Source organism: Callionymus lyra, chromosome 3 (assembly GCF_982586985.1).
Source record: "Callionymus lyra chromosome 3, fCalLyr1.hap1.1, whole genome shotgun sequence".
In the NCBI taxonomy this organism is placed as follows: Eukaryota; Metazoa; Chordata; class Actinopteri; order Syngnathiformes; family Callionymidae; genus Callionymus; species Callionymus lyra.
The window spans coordinates 30,799,571-30,825,309 of NC_141820.1; the positions used below are offsets into that span (position 1 = coordinate 30,799,571).

The 25,739-nt window shown below is 38.0% G+C and overlaps 3 protein-coding genes across 3 annotated transcripts; 2 read left to right on the forward strand and 1 right to left on the reverse strand.

Annotated features, from left to right (window-relative positions):
• The first annotated feature begins 9,919 nt into the window (after positions 1–9,919).
• marcksl1b (MARCKS-like 1b) lies at positions 9,920–12,407 on the forward strand. Its single transcript, XM_087787512.1, has 2 exons — positions 9,920–10,169; positions 11,015–12,407. The coding sequence occupies exons 1-2, from the start codon at positions 10,083–10,085 to the stop codon at positions 11,588–11,590; spliced, it is 663 nt and encodes a 220-aa protein (XP_087643638.1). The 5' UTR covers positions 9,920–10,082; the 3' UTR covers positions 11,591–12,407.
• A 3,836-nt stretch (positions 12,408–16,243) lies between these two features.
• Positions 16,244–21,468, forward strand: hdac1 (histone deacetylase 1). The gene is made up of 12 exons (XM_087787513.1): positions 16,244–16,363; positions 17,157–17,269; positions 17,457–17,574; positions 17,654–17,728; positions 18,540–18,678; positions 18,748–18,889; positions 18,975–19,067; positions 19,839–19,947; positions 20,010–20,390; positions 20,452–20,607; positions 20,825–20,867; positions 20,931–21,468. Exons 1-12 carry the CDS (start codon positions 16,321–16,323, stop codon positions 20,956–20,958), a joined length of 1,440 nt encoding a protein of 479 aa, XP_087643639.1. The 5' UTR covers positions 16,244–16,320; the 3' UTR covers positions 20,959–21,468.
• A 691-nt stretch (positions 21,469–22,159) lies between these two features.
• Positions 22,160–25,499, reverse strand: eif3i (eukaryotic translation initiation factor 3, subunit I). Its single transcript, XM_087785934.1, has 11 exons — positions 25,389–25,499; positions 25,046–25,138; positions 24,424–24,511; positions 23,883–23,948; positions 23,626–23,775; positions 23,316–23,443; positions 23,141–23,251; positions 22,887–22,976; positions 22,746–22,819; positions 22,541–22,633; positions 22,160–22,461 (listed from the first exon to the last, which is right to left on the reverse strand). The coding sequence occupies exons 1-11, from the start codon at positions 25,389–25,391 to the stop codon at positions 22,380–22,382; spliced, it is 978 nt and encodes a 325-aa protein (XP_087642060.1). The 5' UTR covers positions 25,392–25,499; the 3' UTR covers positions 22,160–22,379.
• Positions 25,500–25,739: the final 240 nt, after the last annotated feature.

Genomic DNA, 25,739 nt, shown 5'->3' on the forward strand with positions numbered 1-25,739 from the left:
GTAAATCAATGATGAGAGAGAAACAGAAAGAAGTAGACAGAAAGTAAAAGTAAAACCAAAGAAATCCCCTATGTCTCCATTCAATTGCTATTCAAATCACATTTTCTACACACTCTTATCTTTGCTTTTAGTGCTTTTTCTTCACCATAACTTAACTTAACATCTCAGATTCTAGGCCAGGATTCTGCTGTTTACTGTCCTACTGTCCTACTACAAGCTAATAGAAAACATACATTTACAGACGACGCTGAATAAAAAAGGACACATAAAATAATTTTCCTAATGCTTGTCAGGATTTACTGATAGAGCCGGGATAGTTCTTCAAATAGAGCATTTACTAATTTAACAAACTTTATATGGATATTTAATCCCTTAATCCTCTTGTCTTTCAAGATAATTCCTTTAACCAAGATATTGCATGATATTGGGTGCAGGGGAATAATTTTATTCTATAGTAGGGACCAAGTGGAGAAATAAATATTTCAGTTCCAAGATGGATGGTTTAAGAATAAAGGGAGCGAGTGTAAAAGTGTGCATAGCTCAAAAGATTGTCTAAATTTGTTGTGTTTCATCGTGAGAAATGTCTTGACAGATTTCCGATAAGCTGCGAGGTGCAAGGGAGCATGGGAGATGACTGATGATAAAAGTAAGTTGGTAAAAGCATTAAGGCAGATTTCATTTTTTGTGTTATGTACCTTCAGTCAACAAAGAAACACAGGGAAAAACCTTCACCAGTGTCAGGACTGAGGCTTGTTCTTTCAGAAATAGCTTTTAACCTTTACAAAGAAAGTCGTTTAGACCTACTTGAACATTTTTTATAGACTCATTTGGAGGTTAAAGGATATTATAACATTAGTCTTTTTTATGGAGTATATTGTATAGTACAGTTATTGACTGTGTTGAAACCGCCTCATGTTCAAATTTGTCAGTGTTTTATTGGCCCACATTGAACTTTTGCAACCTGGACGTTGAGGTTTATTATGATAGAGTCTCCCTCATCATATAAGTAAACCACAGAAATAGCATAGAAACACAAAAGTATGTCAATAGAAATCCAATCAGAAGTATATAAGCCGCCGGAAACCAGATATACATGTTTTATTCAGGTCAAAAGCTATCAGAGAGGGAACCAAAGGATTATTCATAGAAGCCCAAATGCGAGAACACAAATACATAACAAAAGATGACAACATCACCAATAACCCCAACACTAACAGTTGAAACACTAAGAAAGATTCATACAGAAGATCATCTGAAAGCCAGCATTGGTATACGTTTCAAATAGGAACTGAAAAATTCTGGGTTTGTTTAACTTGGATCCCTTTTTGAGCCAACTGTCAAATATAGCAAAGTTTGCTTTATGCAAAAATTTAGGAGACTTGACCGTTTACTTCAAAAACATGCATCTGCTTCTCTGTAGAGTAGTTAACGTTTGGATAGACAAAAGTAGTTGAACCTGCTCGGCACAACTCAATACTGAGGATGGCACCAAAAGGCTATTATTTGGTGGAGAAAGAGTTCTGAAAATTAAGTAATTTAACTGGAAAAAAATAGAAACATATAAGAAAAAAACATTAGCACAATTACAATAACTTGAATAAATTCAACCAATAAAATCGAATATTTATATTTTATTATTTATTGATCTTATTCGTGCAGGCTTTTCCCTGATTTTCTTGGACTCCTGTGGTTGTCTTATGTGTCTTGGCATTTTAAAGCATGTATTTTAGCTCTAGGTTGTTTTTATTTGTTTAAGTGTTTTGTGACCCTGGTCTAGAAAGGGGCTTTAGAAATAACATTTACTTACTTACTTACTTACGATCATCCATCTTCATTATAGTATTTGTCACTGGTGCAAACATTTCACACTACCATCAGCATAACGTACTGAAAGAGATGGAGATTTGAACCTTCCATCTTCACCAGTTCTTCCATCAATCCATCAGGGCTTTGACATAAGAATAATCTATGTGTCTTTTGTTAGAATCTGGTCTCTACCTCTTGATTTGTAAAATAAAAAATATAAGTAAGTAATGTATCCCGTAAAGATAACAAAAAAACAGATTTACATTTTCTCTTATTAAGTCAATACAGAGTTAATACAGGGATACCTGACAAACTGTAACATATTTTTGGGTGCAAACACAATGACGTAAAATACACAAAGCTTCACTGAACAACTGTATAAGCACATGGTAGCTGGTGTCAGACCGTTGATGACTTGTCAGCAGAATATATGTCGTCTTCACCTGACCAGTGAATGACAACAGCCATTTGTTATGCCTCAATGCTTCCCACCTCAGTGAACTCAGCCACAGCTGATCCATAAATCCTGATCCTTAGGCTACGACATTTGCGACTTGCTATCAAAGGAGAGGTCGCACGGCAGATCACAGGGCACCGAGACTTGTAGTGTATCCCGAGGGTGTGCACAATGTGACAAAGTGACAAAAATCTGAAAGCAAAATGGTATTTTCTTGTTGTCCAAACAATGTAGATATGTATTTATTTAATTAAAAAACTAAAGACGCCCACGTCACCTAGTATCTGTCATTTTAAATAACTTATAATGGTTTAAGTGAAAAATGTATACAATTTTAAATAAATATAAAGGTAAGATCCTAAAGTTGAACCATCTAAGAAATCGTTGATTCTTTATCCTAGCTAAATATGGTGCTCGAAAATAAGTTTATTGGCTTTGTGGTATTCCGGAAATACAAGGCTAAAATGCTTACTTTACTATGAAACACAATGTCCAGGAGCTCCTTATTAACACGCTTGGATTAAACTTGAGGCTGTTACTAAATCTTCTGCATCCTTGATAATATAAAGAACATACAAAAAGACCATCGCTCCCTTCATAGTGAGGAGTAAATCATTCCAAATTACCTCTTATTGGGCTTGTGAAAAGTAGTGTTGGTAAGCAGAACAACTAGGAATTTAGTATACAAATAAAATGAACATGAATACGTTCCACGTTCCATCGTTAAAATCATGTGTTATCGTTATTTTCTCTGCTCGTGCACAGAAATACATAACACACATCATAAAACAGATGGCTGCGGCAATATCATGACCCCCGAACATCAAATCACATCTGTGCATATTTCAGCTGCTTCATATCTACTATCGCAATAGAAATATAGAGGAACTTCAAACCGGCAGCTGCTGCTACAAGTCATTGTGACTGTAAACAGCGATGTGTGTGTTGACATAATCAAACCTGAAAATCCCCTCATCTTTGATTAATAATTAACATGGAAAAATACATAGTACAACATTATAAATAATGTCTGTGTTTTTCATTTTAAATATTTCTACATAAAGGGTTTATGTGTTGCTTTTTCTTTTTTTGTTGTTGAGTAAATTGTGTATATGCATGAATGCCTAAAGCACGTTGTGCTTCTCCCTGCAGCTGTTTTGGTTATGCTTGAGCAAGATAAATAAAATACATTTATAAATTCAATCTTTAATTTCTCCCTTCATCATCTAAATCCTTAACCACTCTGAAGCCACCATAAACCTTCCTCTGCCTCTATGCTGTCCACCTCAGTGAACTCAGCCACAGCTGATCCCCTCCTTGTGTGTTTTTGTGCGTATATGTGCATAATGTGTGACTATGTGTGAAGGATTGCTCCTCGGTGCCTTTCACTCCCTGACGCTGCGTCGTCCCATGACAATGCTTCCCTTATATGCACATAAGACACAGACGCACATGTGCGGAGACACAGAGCGATGTGTCAGGAGCCGTGATGATCCTGCGCTTCGTCACTCCCTCAACACAGTCATCATCACACATGCTGATGAGGTTTTTCTAAGAAAAAGAACAGCCACACTTGAACAAAAATGACCACGATTCCCCCCTTTTTTCCCCTCCTCCGGGTCCGAGTTACCTCAGGCAGTGTTGAAAAAAGAAGATGCCTTGAGCCTGCGTGCCAGGCATTCCTCTGCACACAGTGGACACTTTATTATGACATTTACAAGGCCAAATAGATAGATACTGTGTGATGTGTATGAAAAAAAAAAAGCTTTTCCTCTCTGCGGGAACGAAGAATGGACCAAGCTGAGTGCCACATGTGGAGTTTATCACAGCAATGTTAAACTGCATTTGCAGAGCAATAAAGAGGAAGACATTATTGTTAAGACGATTAGTGTTCACACAGTGTCAAATAAAACATGTGGTCCATTTGATGGGCTGTCTTGAAGAATGAAATACACAAAGTAAGAATGTACACGATGTATAAGCTCTACAGCAGGCCACAGATTTGCGAAGAGAGTTTCAGTTTTATTGTGGTTTAGCGACATACCGTAAGTTACATTTTCCTCCAGTAACTTTACCTATAAAAAAGAAGCCTTAACTTCTTCAATAGGCTACAGTAAGAACGGGGGTGTCTAAACCTTTTTCGAAATCGGCCAAATTTGAGGAAGTGAAAACGAGCAGGACATATTAGACGTTCTATTATTCACCATTTCAACCCAAAATTGAGGAGTTATTTACGGACCAGGAAGAATGTCTTCTGTTTTTAAGGGTTAGCATTACACACAGTAGCCGGACTTTGACTCATGATCTTTGACTCATTAGCTTGTATGACATAAAAAGTTCATTTTAAAATTGGGTATTTTTACTTTTCTTTGGTTGAATATTACAGAATCTAACAGAGATGGGGCCCCGCATGAAATTTGCTAAAGGGCTGCAAGGTCTCCCTCTACATTACTTTTGACAGGACCGTAAGAAATAACTTCCAGAAACAGATTTAACTTGTGGGGAAGCTGGTCTTCCAAAAACATGAACCATTGGTGCGAGTGTAGTGATTCCCAACATGGCCTCACAGCAAGAAGGTGGAAGGTTTCACTTCAAGCTTGGGGAAACCTGCTCCAGGCACTCTGGTATCTACAGTCTGATAACATACACATAAATCATGAGATTATATTGTATTTTCGTTAAATGTTTTTTTAGGGCGGAAATCACCTCCTGGCTTGACAGTTTTCAACTAAAAGCAATAGACAGAAGACGACAGTTCTCAGCTTTAATGTACAATAGGCCAAGATATGGGCGAAGATCTTTAACACGGTATTAACAAACCGTGAATGTGAGCCGTATGATTTTAAAGAGACTTTGTTGTACCAGAATTGTTTTCAAAGACGAAACTGGTCCTGGGACGGCTAACTTTGAGAAAACTGTTCCATTGCGAGTTCTTTTGCGATATGCAGGGTATTCGCAAATTGCAAATTCAATGTATAAAATGTAGTAGTTTGACTATAGTTTCAATCAATCTATGTATTCAAATTTGTCTCAATTAATTGAATGACGATTTGAATCTTTAATATGCAGTTCTAAGAAATCAAATCTTTTCAATAAGTAAGTCAATGTGTTTCTTTGTTTTATAAAGCGTCATCATTTGACCTTTTTGACAAGGTGTCTGTTGTATATGATTTACCACATTGGCCATGAGACTGCATGTTCATCCGATGATAGTGTCACCTTTGTTCAACAGGAAACTTGACATTTTCCTCGAATAAATCTCCTTTTTTTTAACAGAACATTTGTTCTTTGACTTAGTTAAATTAAACACACTCATGTTCCTAATTGTGTGTAGGTCAAACATCAACTGTGCTAAGACTTAATGTAAATCACTGATATTTGACTTTTATTAATGCAGATATCAAATTAAGACAAAATCTGTGTTATATAACACTACAAGACTAGGTTATATAATGTTTCTTACCCTATTTCTCCGACACTTTGGTAATTTGAAGTCCACTTACAACTCCTGAAGTTCTAAATTGTATAAAATATTTTATATTGCCTTTTGACTAATCTGTGCTGTTGATATTGAAGGAGACAAAGAATAAACTGGCAATGCTGGAAATACCTTTATTCTTCCAATGTTGGGTACATTTGAGATTTCAGCACAGCCTGTCTAAGAGTAGACAAACAAACATTTAAACAACTGAAAAAAATACATTTGTATCTGTACATTAACATTCCTACAGTGCTAAAACTGTGAACAATTTTTAAAAACAAATCCTTTAGAAATATAAAGTTTCATAACGTTACACGATAGCTATTTGCAAACCGTGCCTGATGGAACAAGAAACCATTTATGGGGGAAAATTATTTTAAATGTTCACCAGAAGCTCCTCTTTGCCTTTGTAAAAAACAAGCATGCCAATAGCATTACCACTTAACTGCTTTAAGGACTGTAACTGTTGTAATCAATACAAGCTTAAACAAAGTTTTGGTTTTTTTTTGTTAACATCAAAGGCCCTTACAATGCAACAATGCTTTCCTGTTTATGTCCACTTTGGGTGTTTGGTGCCTCAGCATAGATGATCAATCTAAACTAAAATATCCATCTAGAATGATGTTAGATTTTTCTTTTACACGACATGAGTGCACAATAACTGCACGTCATTCAAGTTCCCTCATTTCTGCCAACCATACGATTGCTAATGCATTTAGGAATGCAAGTATTCATTTGACAAATATGATCGACTGAACCAAAAGTCTACAGCACAAACTCATGGCCCGGGGCCAAATCCAGCCCTCCAAGTAATTTTATGTACAATCATCAAAGTAGATTAATGTTCATGTTGATATGGTGGCCCTTAGAGATGATACACATCAACAATTATACAAAGACTGTCAAGTTAGTAAGTAAATATCTTGAATATCAAGAATAAAGGTAATTAATACGAATAGACCCTTAAAAAATGAAGACAAAATTAAAACTCCTGTCAGGTAAATTTATATTAACCTTGCAACTTTTTGGTCCCTTGAGTGATTGAGTTTGACACCCTTTGTCCAGAGCAAAATGTCTTAAACTCGTCTTTGTCCAGTCGACGTTTTTTAACGTGGCCCATGAGAGATTAACGAGATAACGATGTAAATCTTAAATTGATCTGAAATTTAACTATAACTAAAAATCTATGCAGACAGAAGAAGAATTCAAGAAGATTGAGAAAGAGGAATTATGACGTTGGTGAATGAAGATTATTATGATTTATTTATTATGATACAATATACAACAGGTTACTAATTCTGAAATAATCTTTACAAGTGACTTATATTACTCTCTGTTTTAACTTGATTTTACCTTTTTGAAGACATGTCAATTATTTAGACAGTGCTTGTCTTTATGACTCCTTGCATGACTGCGTTTGACACCATTAGTCTAGACTCTAGAGGAATATTTATAGATTATTGCAACAGAATAAAAAGAAATCTCTTACTTTCAACACGACCACATTTGAAACGACTTCCTTTTCCAAAGTTCTTACCTTTCAAAAAAGCCTGTCAATCATAGGAATAGTTAGTCTTATACCCTTTAGACTTTATTTAATAAAGAAAAGTGTGTACTATACGGCTGTGAACTGTGCGGGTTTCTTTTTTCCCTGCGGACAGGAAATATCTAGAGTCGTTTCCACCTCTCCGATCAACACCGTGAAGGCAATATTGCACTCCTCCAGGATACATTGATTGATCACCATCTTCCTACACTATGACTTCTGAACATCTGGCTCACTTGAAAAACAAGCTTTTGTGGTGGTGGATTTGTACGATTTTATGACGTTACGGTACTTCTGTGACCTTCCGTTTCATCTGTTTTTCATTTTGGGTGGCATTTCTGGCAGGTTCTATTTTCTACATTTTAGATGTTTTTCTAAATCTGAAAACTATTTGGCAGAAAATGTGCTTTTAAAAACAATTAACACAAATTAAAACAAGACACCATGTTTGATACAAATTGGCCTGACTAAGGAAACCGATCAAAATAGTCTGGGCTCATGCAAACGTTACATCCTCCAGGGTAAGATATTTCCATTTTAAGAAGGTGATAATGAGGTTTTAGGTCAGTGAGTAATCGCTAATGCCTTCATAAGCTTCCTTTTTCCCTTTAATTACATCACCGTCCTATTGTTATACTTATGTAATACTCTACAGTGGACAGTAGATTCTTTTCTCCAGCTTATCTATCACTGAACAAATCTGTAGTATGAAGTCGATACCGAGCACAGCTTGAAAACAAAAAATTCCAATGTGTTTAAGTCATGTCGAATCAATTACAGTGATCAGTTGCAGCACAGATTCATTTTCCACACCGAACACTGAGAGCATTTTCCTGAGTGCGACGTGTATCTTCAACATCTGTTTTCAAGGAATGTTTAGGGGAAGAGAGTGATCAGGTGGAATGTGCATGATCATCACACTCCGCATCACATTTTTCTCTGCTCCTGGTATGTTGTTGACCAGCAGAATTGAACAACAAATCCAGTCATGGAGACCATGAGGAGTCAGCGTGACATCGACTTCGGAATTCAAGGCTGTTATTTGAGCAACACGACACTTGTAGATGACATTAATTTCCTATTCTGATGTTTGCTGCATTAAGCCTGAAACACGTTTACATTTAATCTCATGTTAATATGCTACCACCAATGGGCATTTTTGTTTTCTCTATGATAGTCTTTGGAAGCGATAATGTTCACACTGATGTCCTGTTAATAGAGCTTAGAAACCTTGACATTTGGTGTATAATACCATTGTTTTTTCTAAGTTAGCCAACTCTAATTTATCTTATTTCCCGATAGAGATCTCCATAGGGATTAATAAAGTCTATCTAATCTAATCTAGATCTCAATTACACCACAATGTGTCGGCTGGATTAGGTGATCACTGGACTGAGATGGCTGTTAATGAGCAAAATATATAACTAAAGTGATAGATCTCCCAAAAATCCATATTACACTCTGTGTCTTTTAGGAGTTACAGGAAGAAATGTATGTACATATAACCATCTATATTTTCTCGTTTGTTTGCATATAAATCCTATGCATGCACACTGTGTTGGTATTGCCTTGAACACCGTAAGCTTGTGCAAGATTTACACCGTATATTTACGCTATGAACAATCTTACAATGATAAGCTTTTTTCTGAAAGAAAGAGGGATATAACAGACAAGCAGTATGGAGTTATTTGGATGTATTATGGTGTTTCAAAGAAACATAAGCCCCTTTCGGGACCACCTTATAGACATACATTCTGCCTGTAACTCCGCTAAAAGACAGATTACTCTCTTAAGAAACTTCTTCCAACCCTTAGTCAACATAAGGGTGAGAAGAAAATGGGTAGAATTGGAATTCTGGGTGAAATATCAGAATCAGAAACTTTTATTGTCAGTGTTGTAAACAAAACATTGACATTTGTTGTGACGGTAGTACAGACTGAAAGAATGAAATAAGATAACACACAAAATAAGCAATAATAAACACAAAACCAAGCACCAAGGCAGCCATTCTGCGGTGCTTAATATCCCTATAATAATATCTAAAAACGAAAGACAAAACTATTGCAACCATTCTTCTGATTCTTATAAGTAATTATGTTTTTTTTAAATGAATCCTACGCTATAAAAATTTCTAATGTGTATGTAGAGAAAATAACACCATGAACATTATGAAAATATATATACTGTATATACTTCTAGCCAACCATTTCCTCGATAAGGTTCTTCTTCATGGAATCACTCACTCAAGCTTCTGACTTATATTGAAAGTGGAAGTTGTTTGCCTCGAAAATATGGCGTAATTACAAACAGAAATTAAAAAAAAAACACAAAATGAAGTTTAAACTCAACTGAAAACTACTGTAGACACCTATTGTAATTTTTGATTTAGGAAAATATTTAATCACTAACGGTTTTACTCCGTGTTTGTCTATTAAAAACACACAAAAAAACACATAATTGGAGAACAAATTTCTCCAGTCCTGGGGGGGGGGGGTCGTACAAGGGGAAGCTGATTGGCTGACGAAAACTCCTGCCTCCCGCTGATTCGTCCAGCCCGCCCATGTCCCGCCCCTCTCTCTATGTAGAAACGCAGAGCTGAGGCGGCGCTGAGTTCAGAGGCTCTCTGTCCACCGGGGTGTCACCACAGACCAGGGACCCTTACAGCTCGCATCCTTCCACTCGCTTCTCAAACCGGACACCGTACTCGCCCTGGGCTTGGATTAATTTAAACGCCCACTCTTTTTTCGTTTTTCTTTTTTGATTTGCTTTAAAAAGAGACGAACTCGGAGAAGATGGGATCCCAGGCATCCAAGGGAGAGGTGGCGACGGAGGCTTCTGCTGCCGCCGCGGACGCCGCAGCTGTCAAGACCAACGGACAGGTAAACCGCGACACCCACCTTTCACGCGCACACATGAATGAAAGTCCGATTTATTTTCCATGAAGAACGCGAAAATCGAACGATTTCAATGAATGGGCTTCACGTTTTTGCTCGACAGGTGCGAGATAATCGCTGGGAAATAATAACTTGAAATATCAGTTGTTGTTTTTTTTTTGAGTTCACCTCGTGCAAGTTTTGGTGTTTAAAAAAAAAAGAGTTAATGTGAACGTCAAAAACCTTTGTTAGACGATGCCAGGCGAGGAGGAGGGGGGGAGGGGAGGGGGGCGTCTTGGTCGCACGTAGGCAGTCTACCACTCCTCTCGTTTAAATGCATGTCTGGAGACATCCCGAAATACATCTTCGATCACACTAATACATTTTTTCTAACGATTCAACACCTTAAGAAAAATGTTGTGCGTATTTGAAAACCCAAGTTTTCGTGAGGAATTGCCAGAAATAAAATTCCAGACAGTTGGATTTTCCTCAACCTGTCGACCCTTTAAATTAATATTTTACGCTATAAATTGTTTTGTTTTTTAAATTACTCCGGAAGATGAAAACGGATTTGTCACCATACTGTTATTTTTTGACGGAATGAAAAACTATTTCATTCATTCTTCCATCACTTGACTCCGGTTCTTTGTTAAAGGCGCTTGTCTGGTTCCCTGAGCGCGTCGTGGAGCGAGATCGCCGCCGATAGACTGACCGCGGTACTGCAAGGCGTCGCCTCTCAGCAGGCGCCAGTTAATTGATAAATCGTGGCTCAGAGTCGTTTAAAATCGTCCGTTAAGTGCACGATAAATCACATTACTATCTTTATTAAAATGCTTAATGTCTTTTTTCAGGAGAACGGTCACGTGAAGACCAACGGAGATGTCTCTGCCAAGCCAGAGGGCGACGCGGCGGCCTCCAACGGTTCGGCCGAGGCGGCCAAGGAGCCCGAGGCCGGCGCAGGAGGCGATGCCATCGAGCCGGCGCCCGCCGCCGACGGCGAGGCAGCCAAACCGGAGGGCGAGGCTGCCGCCAAGGAGACCCCCAAGAAGAAGAAGAAGAAGTTCTCCCTGAAGAAGTCCTTCAACTTCAAGCTCAACCTGAAGAAGAGCAAGAAGAGCGAGGCGGTCAAAGAGGAGGCTGCGGCCGCGGCTGACGCTCCCGCCGACGCCAGCACCGCCGCCGCCTCCTCCGAGGAGAAGCCGGCCGAGAACGGGGCCACCGCCGCCGCCGAGGAGAAGAAGGAGGAGGTGAAGGTGGAGCCGGCGGCTGCTGCTGCCGCCGCTGAAGCCCCCAAAGCGGAAGAGGGGGCCCCTAAAGAGGAACCCCCCAAGGAGGAGGCGAAGGAGGCAGCGGCCGCCACCTCTGATGCCACGAAACCAGCAGAGGAGAGCAGCTCGACCCCGGCCCCCTCTGAAAAGAAGGAGTAATGTGCCCACTTTGAACTGGGTGAACTGTTTTTCCAAGAGAGATAGAGAGAATTTAAAAGTATATATATATATATTTATATATATATGTGTATATGTATACATATGTATATGGATATATGTATATGTAAATATATACACATGTATGTGAGAGACTCCTTCGACGTGCCACTTTTCGTCGTGATAACAAGACGACTGATTCACTAGATCACTTCCCTGGTTACTGCTCGGCATCCGGACCTCGACTGAGTTAAAGGCGCCACGTGGAAACGGGATTTATCGTAAGACGGATGAAGGAGGAAAACGTCTGAGCATCTTCTACTGTACTCCAAAACCTACTGGTCGAGATGCCTCCTCTCTGACGGAACCAAGCTCTGTACGAAAACTAGGACACCATCACCACTTGAAATGACTGTTACATAGACCAAGAAAAAAAAAAGAGCAAAAATGAAATCCGAAAAAGACTTGCCAACTTTTTACATTCCTATATTTTAACCGAAATTTGAAGTATTTTGTGGTGTATTATAGAGAACAACCATCTTACAGAGAGAAGCTATGTCTTGTTTGTTTAAGAAAAAAATAGACATTTTTGATTTTTACCTTACTATGGAAAAAAAAAGAACACTTAAGCTTGCTATGTTCACTGTCGCGGTTTGATATGAAGCAGAGTCGTTTTATCTGTCGTGTGTGAGCCTGAATCTGCTTTGTCTCTGTAAATACATTGGATTGATTTTTTTGGTTCTTTATTTTGCTAATGTTTACAGATGTTACTGGTTTTATTGTAAAGTTGATAATGGTAAATAAATGTTGGTTACCTGCCTGTTTACGTGTCTTTACCATCATTTACTTTGTACTTCTAATAAAAACAACAGTCCACATTTAGCTGCTCAAGTTGAACATTTAGTCAGGGAAATGTCAAAACGGCACAATATATTCAGTTAATGCCATTAGTTTGGTGGGATGGATCATTTATTAGTGAAAATTCAGGAGAGCATAAAGGGGAAAACACGGTTATGAAAGTAGAAAAGTTATATATCATATAGTCATATCTAGAAGGGAAAAGCACAAATTATTATTATTATTATATTATAATTATATTATTATAATTTATAATAAAAAAAACACACTTTAAAAGAAATATGGAACAATTTAGGAAATGTTCTTTAAAATAGTTAGTTATTGAGTACAAAAAACAAACAAGAATCTTCAAAATATATGCTTAAAAATAGGAACATATTGTGAGATATGTGTATTTCGGATGTAAAAAAAAAAGGTCTACCTAGTACCTATGCTAAAACTAAATTACTATTAATATTCTTAGTATTTGTGGGGAACTATATACAACAACAATGGTTAATCTACAAAAATCTACAAAAAGAAAAAGTTTAACTACATCTGTTTAGAAAAAACATGTAAGTAAGTCATTTTTATTTATATAGCGCTTTTCTAGACCAGGGTCACAAAGCGCTTAAACAATCAAAACAATATTCAATAAAGTATATATGTGTACTTTATATACATATCATATTCTAATTGCAATTCATGTAGTAAAAAGCATCTAAATGAAAAATAGATGATTCCTTGAGACAATAGGTTACACAACATATTACATAATAGAAAGAAAACAAGGGAAACCTTGATGTGAAGAAAAAGAGTGAACATTAGTTATTTAAAAAGGTTATACGAGTCTAAAAAAGCAATATAAATTATTGAAATAAGATGGTTTAAATATGAATAATGAACTATTAAATCAAAGAAACACCAAAATAACTAAGCTGGACAATCATCAAATCACTTTTTTATATTTACATCAGTTTAAATTCCCTCCTTTAAAGCCTTTAGTTGAGTTGAATTGAAAAGTCTACTATATTATATTTTTATAAAAGCATTTATATTCATTTATTAGAATCAAACTATCATTATGTGTAAGTCGTTAAACTGGCTGTTGCTCTCAACAGTCCAGGTTTCAGAACATCTCATAAAAACCCACAGTTGTTTGTGTTGCATCCAAAGGAAAATAACATATTTTCAACGCAATAGACTAAAAATATCAAGTTAAGAAAGCTGAAAAAAAAGTCCAAACCTTAATATTGTATAATAACCATTCTTATGTAATTACAGCTTTTGACCTCAAATTGAACTGAGAAAAATAAAAACCTTTTTTTCGTTCTACAAACATGGGCAATATGTGATTTTAATCTGAATATATCAGCACTAGCTTGTTTATTGATTCATTTTTAATCTTAGCCTGTCCTTCAGAACCTGCAGTTTCAGTATATTTGCAAGTTTTTTATACTCATAAACTTCAAATTATACAAGTTATTTTATTGTTTTGTATACATCATACAATCGAGGAATTTTAAACTACAATCAAAATTTTTGAATAAACTTTAGTCGACCAAATTATAAACTACAGTAATACACTTTTCAGCCCAAATAAAACTATTTTCAACTGTAATTAAACATGTTTAAGCTGATGAAACAAAAGTTTTTTTGTTTTGGTTCAAGATTAAAAAGGAGCTGAGAGAAGAACACTTTTCATACATTTCTATTTCACTGATAACATAATATTAACGTATATATAAAAACGTCATACTTGAATTATATTATTACATTTATTAATTATTAATGTTACAGAATACTGAATTTATCACACATGATCCTGTGTGTGAACAAAAACATATTACTTTCATTGGTGTCAATACCAATATGGTGCTTCGCCTAATTTAATAAACCTTTTGACCAATCGTTGAAAGGGTATTGTCTATATATAATCAAAATTGTGATTGAAATTATAAAATTTGTGGTGTTAAAAGCATGTATTTCATTCCAGTAGGCTGACAATTACACATTTTAATTGATCTTTCTGAAGGTAGGGAGAGCATATGGTCATGCATGTTTCATTTTACGTATGACTAAAGAAACCGTACATGCTGTCATTATATTCCACATATTTGAGGCTGAATTGATATCAAATCATTGCCCTACTTCTGCCTCAAAAAACCTGCATGTTGTGCAGCAGAAGTACGGTGTTGTGTGTTGAAGGTGACATGAAAGAGAGGAAGACACAACCTTCTTCTGGTTAAATGTGGCTCCGATCAAGCAAATCACTGGACCAGTGTTTGGTTATCGCAGGTTTGATTCTGACAGAAGACGAGGGCCATCGATTGGACTTCTTTGAAACAAACAATAATAAATGTACGATATATACAAGAGTGAGATTCATTGTGTTAAGTCCCTCTGTATTCATTTGTGCCCCAGGATTAGAACCATCACCCTGCCTCCCCACCTCTGCACGGCCCTCCATTTGAAGGTAAGCGTCCTCATGGCTAAGTGAACACGGCAGAGCTGATCAGAATGAAGTGACCTAGTTCACATGGCTGAGATTTGAGCTGCAAATGGATGCAGCCTGCACAGGCTCTGAATTATTTAAACACAGCTGCAGCGTTATATTGACACTTCTTTCAGTCTCGGGGAGCTAAATATAGAAAATATGACAACATGAATTTAATATTGAAGCTCCCAGGATCCAAGAAGACCCTCCTTATCATCTGCGTTTCTTAAATGCTTTCGTATCTATCGTGATAGTCGTTGTTTGGCGACGGTTTAAGGCTCTCGTGTCTCTATGTTTGCATGGTGAACGTAGACTGCTTGTTGCACTCAGTGACCGCAGAACCACTGAAATTGTGGAAATGGGTCCAAGCGGAGCAGAATGCTCGATGGCGGTTAAGCCTGGGCTGCCACCTGGTGGCAAACGTGAGAAAACGTTTATTCATACATTACAATTACTGCTACATTTGCACTTCAATTTACAACACTGACTGTATTCAATTGAATTCCTTTTGCTTACATTTTTTTAGTGTCATTGTTTTTCCATTCATTTTTTTACACTTTGAATTTTAAAATGATTGTTTTGCTTAAAATGTAATGTTTTTTCAAAATCAAACTCTGATCTTGATGCTGTAAAAAATCAGTATAATAAATGAATTATCAAAGTCCATGCCAGATATTAGCAATGGTAATTTTAAATCATAATAAAAATGATGAGGTATAGACAGACCAATTGAAATACTGTACAATGTATAATCATTCCTTTTTTATCAATATAAAAGTTGTTTTCAAACTATAATTACACTTAAATCCTACAAACTTTTTTTACAATTATAATATATAATTATATACGTAATTTTCCTGTTCCTATTGGTTGTATATTGTTTGTTTAAAAAAATGGTTGATTACAATAGTGCAAATTTTCGCTTCCACATACTTATGTTGCCTGCGATACTGGAAAACAGACCTCGAGGGTTTAGCAAAACATTTAGTTGCGAAAATACATTAAACGTTATTCCTGTATCGATACGTTTCAAATGTATGGGCTTTAAACAGTGCCAGATTAAATTGTAATTGAAGAAAATAAATACATTGAAAAAATAATTTTGGGAATCTAAATATTGGTTGGGAAATCACAATTGGAACAATATTATTTTTCAATATTCATTTTACAATGCAAATTTAAGGTGTCACTATTCTAGGCCTATTCAAATGTGTAAAACAAATAAATAAATAAAACACTTACAATAAAATGTCTGACGAGCGTCTCCTGCGCGGTCGTTGGTTTGCCTCACCGGCATCTACCGGACGGGCGGTGAGTGAGTGTGATTGGCTGACGGGAGCTCAGCACCAACATCGACACCAGAGAGAGTCGCTGTTTAAATTGAAGAGGAAACAAAAAAATGTCTCAAGGAACAAAGAAAAAAGTTTGCTATTATTATGACGGTAAATATTAAACTTATGTGCGTTTCTCTGCGCGACGTTATAGTTGTGATTCTTGGAGTGCAGCCGGTAAGCTAACGTTAGCACCCGATGTACTAGCTTACAGTAGAGGCTGTGTCCGCTAGAGAAGCGTTTAGCATTCAGTTAATATTGACGTTTTCTTTTTACATTTATAGTTTCTACTCCTATAGGTTTATATTATTGCGGATCGTGTGAGATTATTATGAACCACCAACCAAAAAGTATAAAGTAATTCTTGCTAAAACATCCTTTTTTAATTGTATTTTATACAGTGGTTGTTGTGAGGCCATCGAGCAAAAACGATTAAAGAGTTTAAAGCCTAAACCATAAAACCCCTCCAAGTTAAAAATCAAATTTATATAATTAAGGTACAAAAGCTAAAGTATTATTTTATTATACAAGTATAACCTTTTCTTTTTTTAATTTGACGTGACCCTTGTTTATAATAATAATTACTTTTTTGACAGGCAATACATACTGCCAAAAAGTAGTGACAAAATTCCTAAATAAAGCTCTTTATTCATATTTAGAGAGGAACTAGGAATGAATAAAAGATTAATACAAAATTAAATAATTTGTTTTCTACATGATCTTTTCCTTTGACCTCATGAGGGCCAATAAATACAGTCAAAGCGCCACTTATGCACTTTTCTCCTTCCTTCTTAGTTCTAAACACCATTGGTCGACTTTAAAATAGTCATTTGTAAGTTGTGGAGTTTCATGTATGACAACTTTACTTTGTCTAATTTTTCATCATTTTTAACTTGCATTTCAGGGGATGTGGGAAACTACTACTATGGTCAGGGTCATCCCATGAAACCTCACAGGATCCGCATGACACACAACCTCCTCCTGAACTATGGACTGTATAGAAAGATGGAGATCTATGTAAGTTTGACTTACATTTGTGCCGTGAAAATGTGGTTTCCTTGTTTGATTACACTTTGTGTTTATTTAATACAAGCTTTTATTTTGTTCCGATGACTGTATAAGAATTAGAAATCTACCTGCATTACCCACTAAAAATAGTGTTAACATTCCTTGAATATTTCTTATTGCAACATGCTTTTTCCAGAGGCCACACAAAGCGAGCGGCGAGGAGATGACAAAGTACCACAGTGATGACTACATCAAGTTCCTGAGAGCCATCCGACCGGACAACATGTCTGAATACAGCAAACAGATGCAGCGATGTGAGTGTGAAACTTCACTTCGCTGTTCAATTGAGCATTTGAATAACCTGTTCTGATTGGACGGCTTTTTATCACACAGTCAATGTTGGAGAGGACTGTCCTGTGTTCGATGGGCTGTTCGAGTTCTGCCAGCTCTCAGCAGGTGGCTCAGTTGGTACGTGTAAATGTTTCCCTCATTTTAAATGGTCCATCATTTTCCTTGTTACCTTTAAATTGACCAAGCAGGCCGCCATGCTCTCCTCTTGTCGTCTGAACTCAAAGAAGATTGACTTCAATATTTTCGTGAAGATCCTTTATTTCGTGAGGAAAAGACAAATAACTATCCTGAAATCATTTCTGTAGATTAAAACAAGATGAGACATTGTTTAATTTTGTTTAAAAACATAACATAAGAGTGACACAGACGATTGTGGTGCATTCAATAGCATGGGGAAAATTGAAGTCATAGAAAAACTAATTTTACTCTATAGCTTAAAGTAAACTAAATAAACAAATGTTTTGTCTGGAATGGAAACACTTAAGACTATAAGGTAAAGATAATAGAATAAAAATAATGTCAAGTTTTTTTTCCTGCTAAAAGTATTTATGCTTAGTTGAAATAAAAAGCAAAGCTCCCGTCATTGCTCTTATTGTCTCCAAAACTAGAATGCTATTCTATTTTTTGTAAGATGTATGTTTTAAAGTAATACGTTCAAAACATGGTCATGATGAGAGACTTACTGCATCTTGGAGAGGAAGATTTCAATGTTTGAAACATGTGAGTCGGTAGATTTTGGGGTCCTAATTTGAAATACGACTAGATTAAACTTTATAACCATTGGCTCAGATTCACTAACTCAATGAAACCTGGTATCATTTTCAATCTGAGAGTGCCATCAAGTGGCCTTGAAACTGTGTCATGAAACAAGATCTGCCTCCTTATGAGGCCTTATTATTCCATCAATAACTTATACCAATGTGTTCAGCCGGTGCGGTGAAGCTCAACAAGCAACAGACGGACATCGCCATCAATTGGGCGGGCGGCCTTCACCACGCAAAGAAATCAGAAGCTTCTGGTTTCTGCTACGTCAACGACATTGTTCTTGCCATCCTTGAACTTCTAAAGTGAGTTGAGTCAAATCTCTTTGTGCAGCATTAAAACACCGTCACACTCTATTGTTCGGTTATTCCCAGGTATCATCAGCGAGTTTTGTACATCGACATCGACATCCATCACGGTGACGGTGTTGAAGAAGCCTTTTACACCACAGACCGGGTCATGACCGTGTCCTTCCACAAGTATGGAGAGTATTTCCCTGGAACCGGAGACCTGAGGGTCAGTGTGCTTTAGACTCTGACCATTATGTTTTAAGAAGCTGTGTGGCCAAGAAAAGTGAATGAATGACTTGTGTGTCTTGCAGGATATCGGAGCAGGGAAGGGAAAGTACTACGCGGTGAATTACCCGCTGAGAGACGGCATTGACGACGAGTCTTACGAAGCCATCTTCAAGCCTGTGAGTTTTGACACCTAATGAACATCAAGCTAATTACTATTTATATATTATTATTGGTTATTTTAGCAACAATATGACGTTTTTAGAGAAATGTAGATGCAGAAGGTTGGCCACAGCAAAACATAATTCATGACATTGCAGTTAAGCATTATCTGACACTAGAGGGAGGCAAAAACACTTAAAAATCCTACAGATTGGGTCTTTAATCAATTTTTAGTAATAATCGTTCGCACAGATCCTTACAGAGTCTTAAAAAGTGTATAGTATATAGTATACAAGTATATATAAAAACAAGACCCTTAGTTTTTATAGTGTATATATATATATATATATATAGATATAGTTTTATAGTTTCAGTTTCAAATCTCCAAATATCGATAATGTTTATTTATTTTTTTGTTTTTAAAATAATATACAGTTGACACACAATCACAAATGCAGCTGAGGACTCTGACAGCAGTTGCACGTTGTGGTTCATGCGTTGAAAAGTTCAACTCACATTTTTCTATATAATTGAACGAGGTAACAGACAACATGTGCGAGTCAAAGAAAGTTTTGACTCACAATGTCACCATTCATTTATGTTAAAATAAAAAATTGGGTAAAATTATCCTTGAACTAATTAAACCTAATGAACTGAATTTATATGTTTGTTTGTTTTTTAAATTTTGGTTTATTGCAGAGTTAGAAGTTTAATGTTGACTTGACTTAAGCTGTTAAAGCAACAAAACATTATTTGTAAATAACCTTTGATTGACTTTGTTGCAACAGATCATGGCCAAAGTGATGGAGATGTATCAGCCGAGCGCTGTGGTCCTGCAGTGCGGAGCCGACTCTCTTTCTGGAGACCGACTGGGCTGCTTCAATCTGACCATCAAAGGTAAAACCTTCCACAGGAATCATCCATATTAGCAAGCCTGAATAAATGTGTTCCCCTCTAAGGTCACGCCAAGTGTGTCGAGTACATCAAGAGCTTCAACCTGCCCCTCCTCATGTTGGGCGGCGGGGGCTACACCATCCGTAACGTGGCCCGGTGCTGGACCTATGAGACGGCGGTGGCTCTGGACAGCTCCATCCCCAACGAGCTGCCCTACAACGACTACTTCGAGTACTTCGGGCCGGACTTCAAGCTGCACATCAGCCCGTCCAACATGACCAACCAGAACACCAGCGAGTACCTGGAGAAGATCAAGCAGCGCCTCTTCGAGAACCTCCGGATGCTCCCGCACGCCCCCGGTGTCCAGGCGCAGACCATCCCCGAGGACGCCCCGCACCCCGACAGCGAGGCCGAGGAAGACGAAGACCCTGACAAAAGAGTCTCAAGTAAGAACCATCTTTTTAAACTAGTTTGAGCGATGTGATGAAGACTGTTTGAACTCCGTAGTACGAGCTCACGACAAGAGGATCGCCTGCGAGGAAGAGTTCTCCGACTCGGAGGACGAGGCAGAGGGACAAGGAGGCGGACGCAGGAACGCTGCCAATCACAAGAAGACCAAACGAGTGAAGAAGGAGGAAGAAAAGGATGGCGAAGAGGAGAAAGGTGATTAGACGTGAAGGAAACATGCTTTAACCCTTGTGTGATCTCTGGGTCAAGGTGACCCAAAATTAAATGTGTCTGTCCCTTGAGTAGTCTCTGGGTCAAGGTCAAGGACCTCCCCGGCTTCCAGAAATACATATGGCGGTCGTTCACCTTGATCCAGTGACCTTGACCCGTGAAAAAAATGACACGGGTGATAATTTGAGTTTTCCGTCCACAGATATAAAAGAGGAAGAGAAGGAGGAAAAGATGGACACGTCAGGGTGAGAGTGACTGAATCATGAAATAGGAAACACTCGCTACATTGACGCGCTTCTGTGTTTCAGACCAAAAGAAGAGACGAAAGCTACATGAAGATTAAAAAAAACAACCTCCCGATCCTTCGATCCGTCCTCTGTGTTTCCAGACCAGCCGTTTACATGAAACCAACCCCTGCACTTATAGGCAGCGGAGCCGGGAAATCCGACATCAGCATTATCGTCTGATTCTACTGATTCTTTGGTGCTAAATGGTTTGGACTCCAGACTACACTGAACCAGCATGACACACGTGTGTGGACGCATGTCTTCTGTCGATACTTTTCATTTTTTACTAGGTTCACTGTGGAATGTCCAAATCTGTGCCCAGCAACTTACAAAGCCATTTACCCAGGCTTATCTTTCTACTGACGCCATCTTCATCATCATGATGCTCTTTCTGAACAAGGTTACGAAGAAAGCCTGACGGTGTTTAAAAGGAAGAGCAGCTTGTTTACACTAGTGTTTCCATTTTACGTGACATGAGCTTCCCTGTGTGGTGATTGTGCATTCTGAGCTTTTGAAACTTGGGTTTTTGTTCTTTGTAATAAAAGTGTAACAAATGTCATTGGTTTCTCTTACCCGACCCTGTATCACTAAATATGGTCAATGTAGTTTTACTGTCATCATGGAGAAATGAATCGAATCAATCGCAGGCAAAATGTGAGTTGCTGCATAGGTGATGAAAAGCTCCAATAATTTGTCAATGGTACTCCGGTAGATACTGTAAGTCTGAGAACTCATACTTCTCATAGCATTTGAGGTTGACATCCCATAATTCACCTTTTGCGATGGTAGGGATATAGATTAAATGGTATACAGAGATTTGCCTTTTGTCCAAGTATTCTTACCACCACAGATTGAGCCGCGTCAGCATGAGAACTGACATGATCGGCCTGTCAATCTCTGGCTCTAAAATACTTGAACTGCACTTGGAGAAGGATCTCACCCCCCCAACCTGGAATGGAATCACCATTTTATACTGTAGCAAACCACTCCACCTAGGGCACTAGGTCTAAACGAAACCAAGAGCAACACGTTTAAAATGCAGTGACCAGGGTTTGAGTCGCTCCTGGTAATTTTTGAAAAATTCAAAACTGATTATATTTGATTCGCTTATTCATACGACATGGTATTTTGACGTTTCTATTATTCTTATCATTAGATCAATATTGTTACATTATCTGTGGATAAATCAATCATTAATTTAAAAAAACATTGTTAGACCAGCTGGGATCAAATAAGACAGACAAAAGGAGTGGATTTGAAATGACTTTATGGTGACATTAGGAGGAATGGTTGAATTACAATAATCCAGTTAATGTGAAAGCCCAGGAGTTTCATGTCCGTTGATGACAACTTTGATAATCCTCTTCTGGGCGACCAGATGATGGAGGCGAGTCACAAAGTTAAATATCTTGAATAAAAGGTGTCCGTGGATGGAGAGGGGGTTGGGGGGTCTTGTCGCTGGATTTACACTCAGGCCTCCAGTTCAAAGTCAAAGTACTGAGGGTCAAAGTGGTGGATCCTCACGTAGCCGTCCTCTCCTCCACTGCTGTAGCTGTGGAGCAGCAGAGCACAGAGCCACGGTCAGCACAGGCCACAGTTACATGGCACGTAAACCACATAATATCACTGACCTTTTGCCGTCAGGATGAAACGCCACACAGTTGATGGGCCCGAAGTGACCCTTGACCCTGCCAAACTCCTCTTCGTAGGCAGCATGGAAGAACCTATGAGAGTTTTAAGAAATGTAAGATGCTTTAAAAATGCATTTGGCTTCAACTAATAATTCAGAACCAAACTCTTCTTTAAAACAGAAAGAAACCGACGGTCATGTCTCACCTGGCCTCAAACTTGCCGACCCTGCTAGAAGTGGTGGTGACCTCCATGGCCTCTTGTCCTCCTCCCATCACCACCTGATTCACAAACGTCACACGTCAATGATGTTTACAGACTTGGAAAGGGAGGCTGCCGGTTGCTTACATGGTCCATGATGGGAGAGATGGCGGCGGAGTTGACGGGCCTCTCTGTCCTGAAGGTCTTGATGTGATCCAGAGTGGTCGAGTCAAAGAGCTGAGACGAATCAGAACATCACAGTATTTAAATGTACAATTGTGTGAGACCAGATAGATTTCTCTTACACAGGAGTATACACAACTAAATCTAAAACCTTACTTATCAAGCTGCATGTTCATAGTTTTGTTTTATTATCTTAAGCTGCAGATTTTAGCTTGTACCTTGGCAGTGTTGTCCTTTGAAGCAGTGATCACCATGGTGAGATCAGTGGACGTCTGGATGTCGTTGATCTGCTTGGTGTGCTCCTTAGCCTTCTCCAGGATGTCTCCAGTCTGCACACAATTACACATGTGAGTCCAAATTCAATCCTCAACTGTGTGGAACCACAACACTGACCTTTGCACTGAACTGGTTGACCTCTCCGTTCTCGTGACCAGCAATGACAAACTCCCCCAGTGGACCCCAGACAGCGCTGGTGATCTTGGTGTCACTGCAGGGCACGGACACGTAGGGCTGGTTGTCCTCTGACGATGGAAACACAAACATGGTCTATCAAGTCCTGTTTTTATCTTATCAACTTCCGTTAAACGTGTGCAGCTAAAAAGGGCAACACAACTACCAGCTTGTTTATTTGTGAGTTCGCTAAACTGACTCCACCTGACTGGGAAACAAAACTACTACTGACAAATCTGATGAAAAAAATTACCCATTTGCTGGGGGTCCCGTAAGTCGAAGAAATTCAGGTAGCATTGGTAGCCCATCTGTTTGTCTGTGGAGAACATGATGATGTTGCCGCTGAAGTCAAAGCCGCAGGTTCTGACGGCAGAGTTAGTTTCCAACAGGGCGAGCTGTTTTCCTGTGGAGGAAAGACGAGAACTCCAAATTACAAAAAAAAATTACCATTACAAACGATAATCTCCTAAAGGGAGCAATAAACAGGATTGAAAATGTCGTTTTATTTACCAGTCTCACAATCCCACAACCGACAGCTGTTGTCTGCCGAGCCTGTCAAAACGTTCTTTGTGTCCCCTGAGAAAAATATTATTAAGGAAGGAACCAGAAGGTTTTTAATAAAATCTACTAAAGCTGAGATTCTTGTGTTTCCCCTCGATCAAAAACCAAGCAATTTTTCAAATGATTTTAAAATGTATTCTATTTGAAGATAAATTTAGTGACACTGTTAATAATTGATGCCTCAAATTACTGATCTTCACCAAACTGCAGAATTTAAAATCATAAGCGAGTTCCGTCATGAGCAAGATCAACAAGCTTGACCCACAACAAATAAACAGTGAATCATGTCACAAACGAAAGCTACTTCATAGGACTGTATTGGTAGACAATGTGATGATATATACATCTATCTTGTCTGAAACTACAGACACCCTCCTGAAGAGGATGGTCTTAAAGTCTTAGGTCAACATTCTGAACTTGTATAACTTTCAAGTAATACAAATATGTTTAATAAAATTGGGTTTGTTTCACTTGACTTTGGTAAGGATACAATCGCAGTCGATACACCACACAGCTCCTGTGTGTCCATTGTAGGTCCCCAATCTTTCTCCGTTCACTGAATACCAGGCATTTGCAACCTGAAACAAGATTTAGAAAATGGACATTTTAGTGAAACCCTTAAGACAATAGAAAAATCTTGTTTTAATGATAAATTACTTTACAAGTTTGGTTAAAAAAAAATGTAATCCATTATTTAACAGTACTATTGTTAATGAACTTTTCTGGCCCGACAAATGAGATCAGATACAAGTTGATTTTATCTACCCATTATTATTATTGTTATTACTATTAGGAGAAGATGTAATAATCATCTTCCATGAAACTTCACTGAAAAATCCTCTCACGGACACAATGATTTTAAATCAGATGTGTTGCAAAAATGATATTGACCTAAAACTTGAGAAGATTATTTTCATCGTGTCATTTAAAATAACAAAAGGTTAATAGTGGAATTGAGTTAAAATATGTTTCCTAATATTTTTATTAAGTGAAATGTAGAGATAACGATGCCTTACAAACAGAAATCAACAACCGAGCGGAAAGGACGTATTGGTTTTAATCGATCCGTTAGAAGAGTTTGAATGAAGGCAAGAGACATTTGCAATACTTACAGTATCTTTAGAAACAGAGAATATCAGATCTCCTTCTCTGTTGTATTTGATCTGTGTAATGGACCTCTCATGGCCCTGTAGAAGGATGGGTCTCTGTGGCAGAAAAACAAATCAAACTTTGTGTCCTCCATACGTAGCTTATTAACACAAGACAGAACATCTCCAGGAAAAGACATGGCGTCAAAACAACAATTTCAAAAACAAAAGCTATGGTGCTAAACTAGCATACGTGCTAACGATGCATGCAAGTTTTACGCGGCGCAGCTCAACCGGAGAATAAACGACACATCTTACTACTTCAAAACAATAAGAAAAATGAACAGGTGGCAGAATATATACAAACCATTTTGGCCCCGTGATGGTGTCCGCGCTAGAATTGAATTAAATACGACGCCCGAACAAACAGGCGAGGTAAATACTCGTGCTGGAGCGGCCGGTCACGGCGGAAGAGGAAGTTGACGTACTGGCGGTGAGAAAATGCAACACCAATTCGAGCGTTTCCCCCTAGCGATCGGGAGATGTATTGCACAGTTTTAACTTTAAATTAAATTTTATAACATATATATACAAAAGTAAGATTTAAAAAATATATAGTCCAAAACCAAACAAGCACTATAATGCTGTTCTGCAGGGAAATTGTTTAAGATACAGGAAGTGTGATACAGCCCTTTTCCTATTCACTATTTCCTATACA

Excerpts from the sequence above, each read along its gene's own strand:
- marcksl1b (XM_087787512.1), top strand. The coding sequence starts at position 10,083 with ATGGGATCCCAGGCATCCAAGGGAGAGGTGGCGACGGAGGCTTCTGCT. Across the intron at positions 10,170-11,014 it reads CTGTCAAGACCAACGGACAG|GAGAACGGTCACGTGAAGAC; the intron begins GTAAACCGCGAC and ends GTCTTTTTTCAG.
- hdac1 (XM_087787513.1), top strand. The coding sequence starts at position 16,321 with ATGTCTCAAGGAACAAAGAAAAAAGTTTGCTATTATTATGACG. Across the intron at positions 17,575-17,653 it reads CAGCAAACAGATGCAGCGAT|TCAATGTTGGAGAGGACTGT; the intron begins GTGAGTGTGAAA and ends TTTATCACACAG. Across the intron at positions 18,890-18,974 it reads CTGGAACCGGAGACCTGAGG|GATATCGGAGCAGGGAAGGG; the intron begins GTCAGTGTGCTT and ends TGTGTCTTGCAG.
- eif3i (XM_087785934.1), bottom strand. Across the intron at positions 23,252-23,315 it reads TCAACCAGTTCAGTGCAAAG|ACTGGAGACATCCTGGAGAA; the intron begins GTCAGTGTTGTG and ends AATTGTGTGCAG. Across the intron at positions 22,977-23,140 it reads CAAAGGACAACACTGCCAAG|CTCTTTGACTCGACCACTCT; the intron begins GTACAAGCTAAA and ends GATTCGTCTCAG.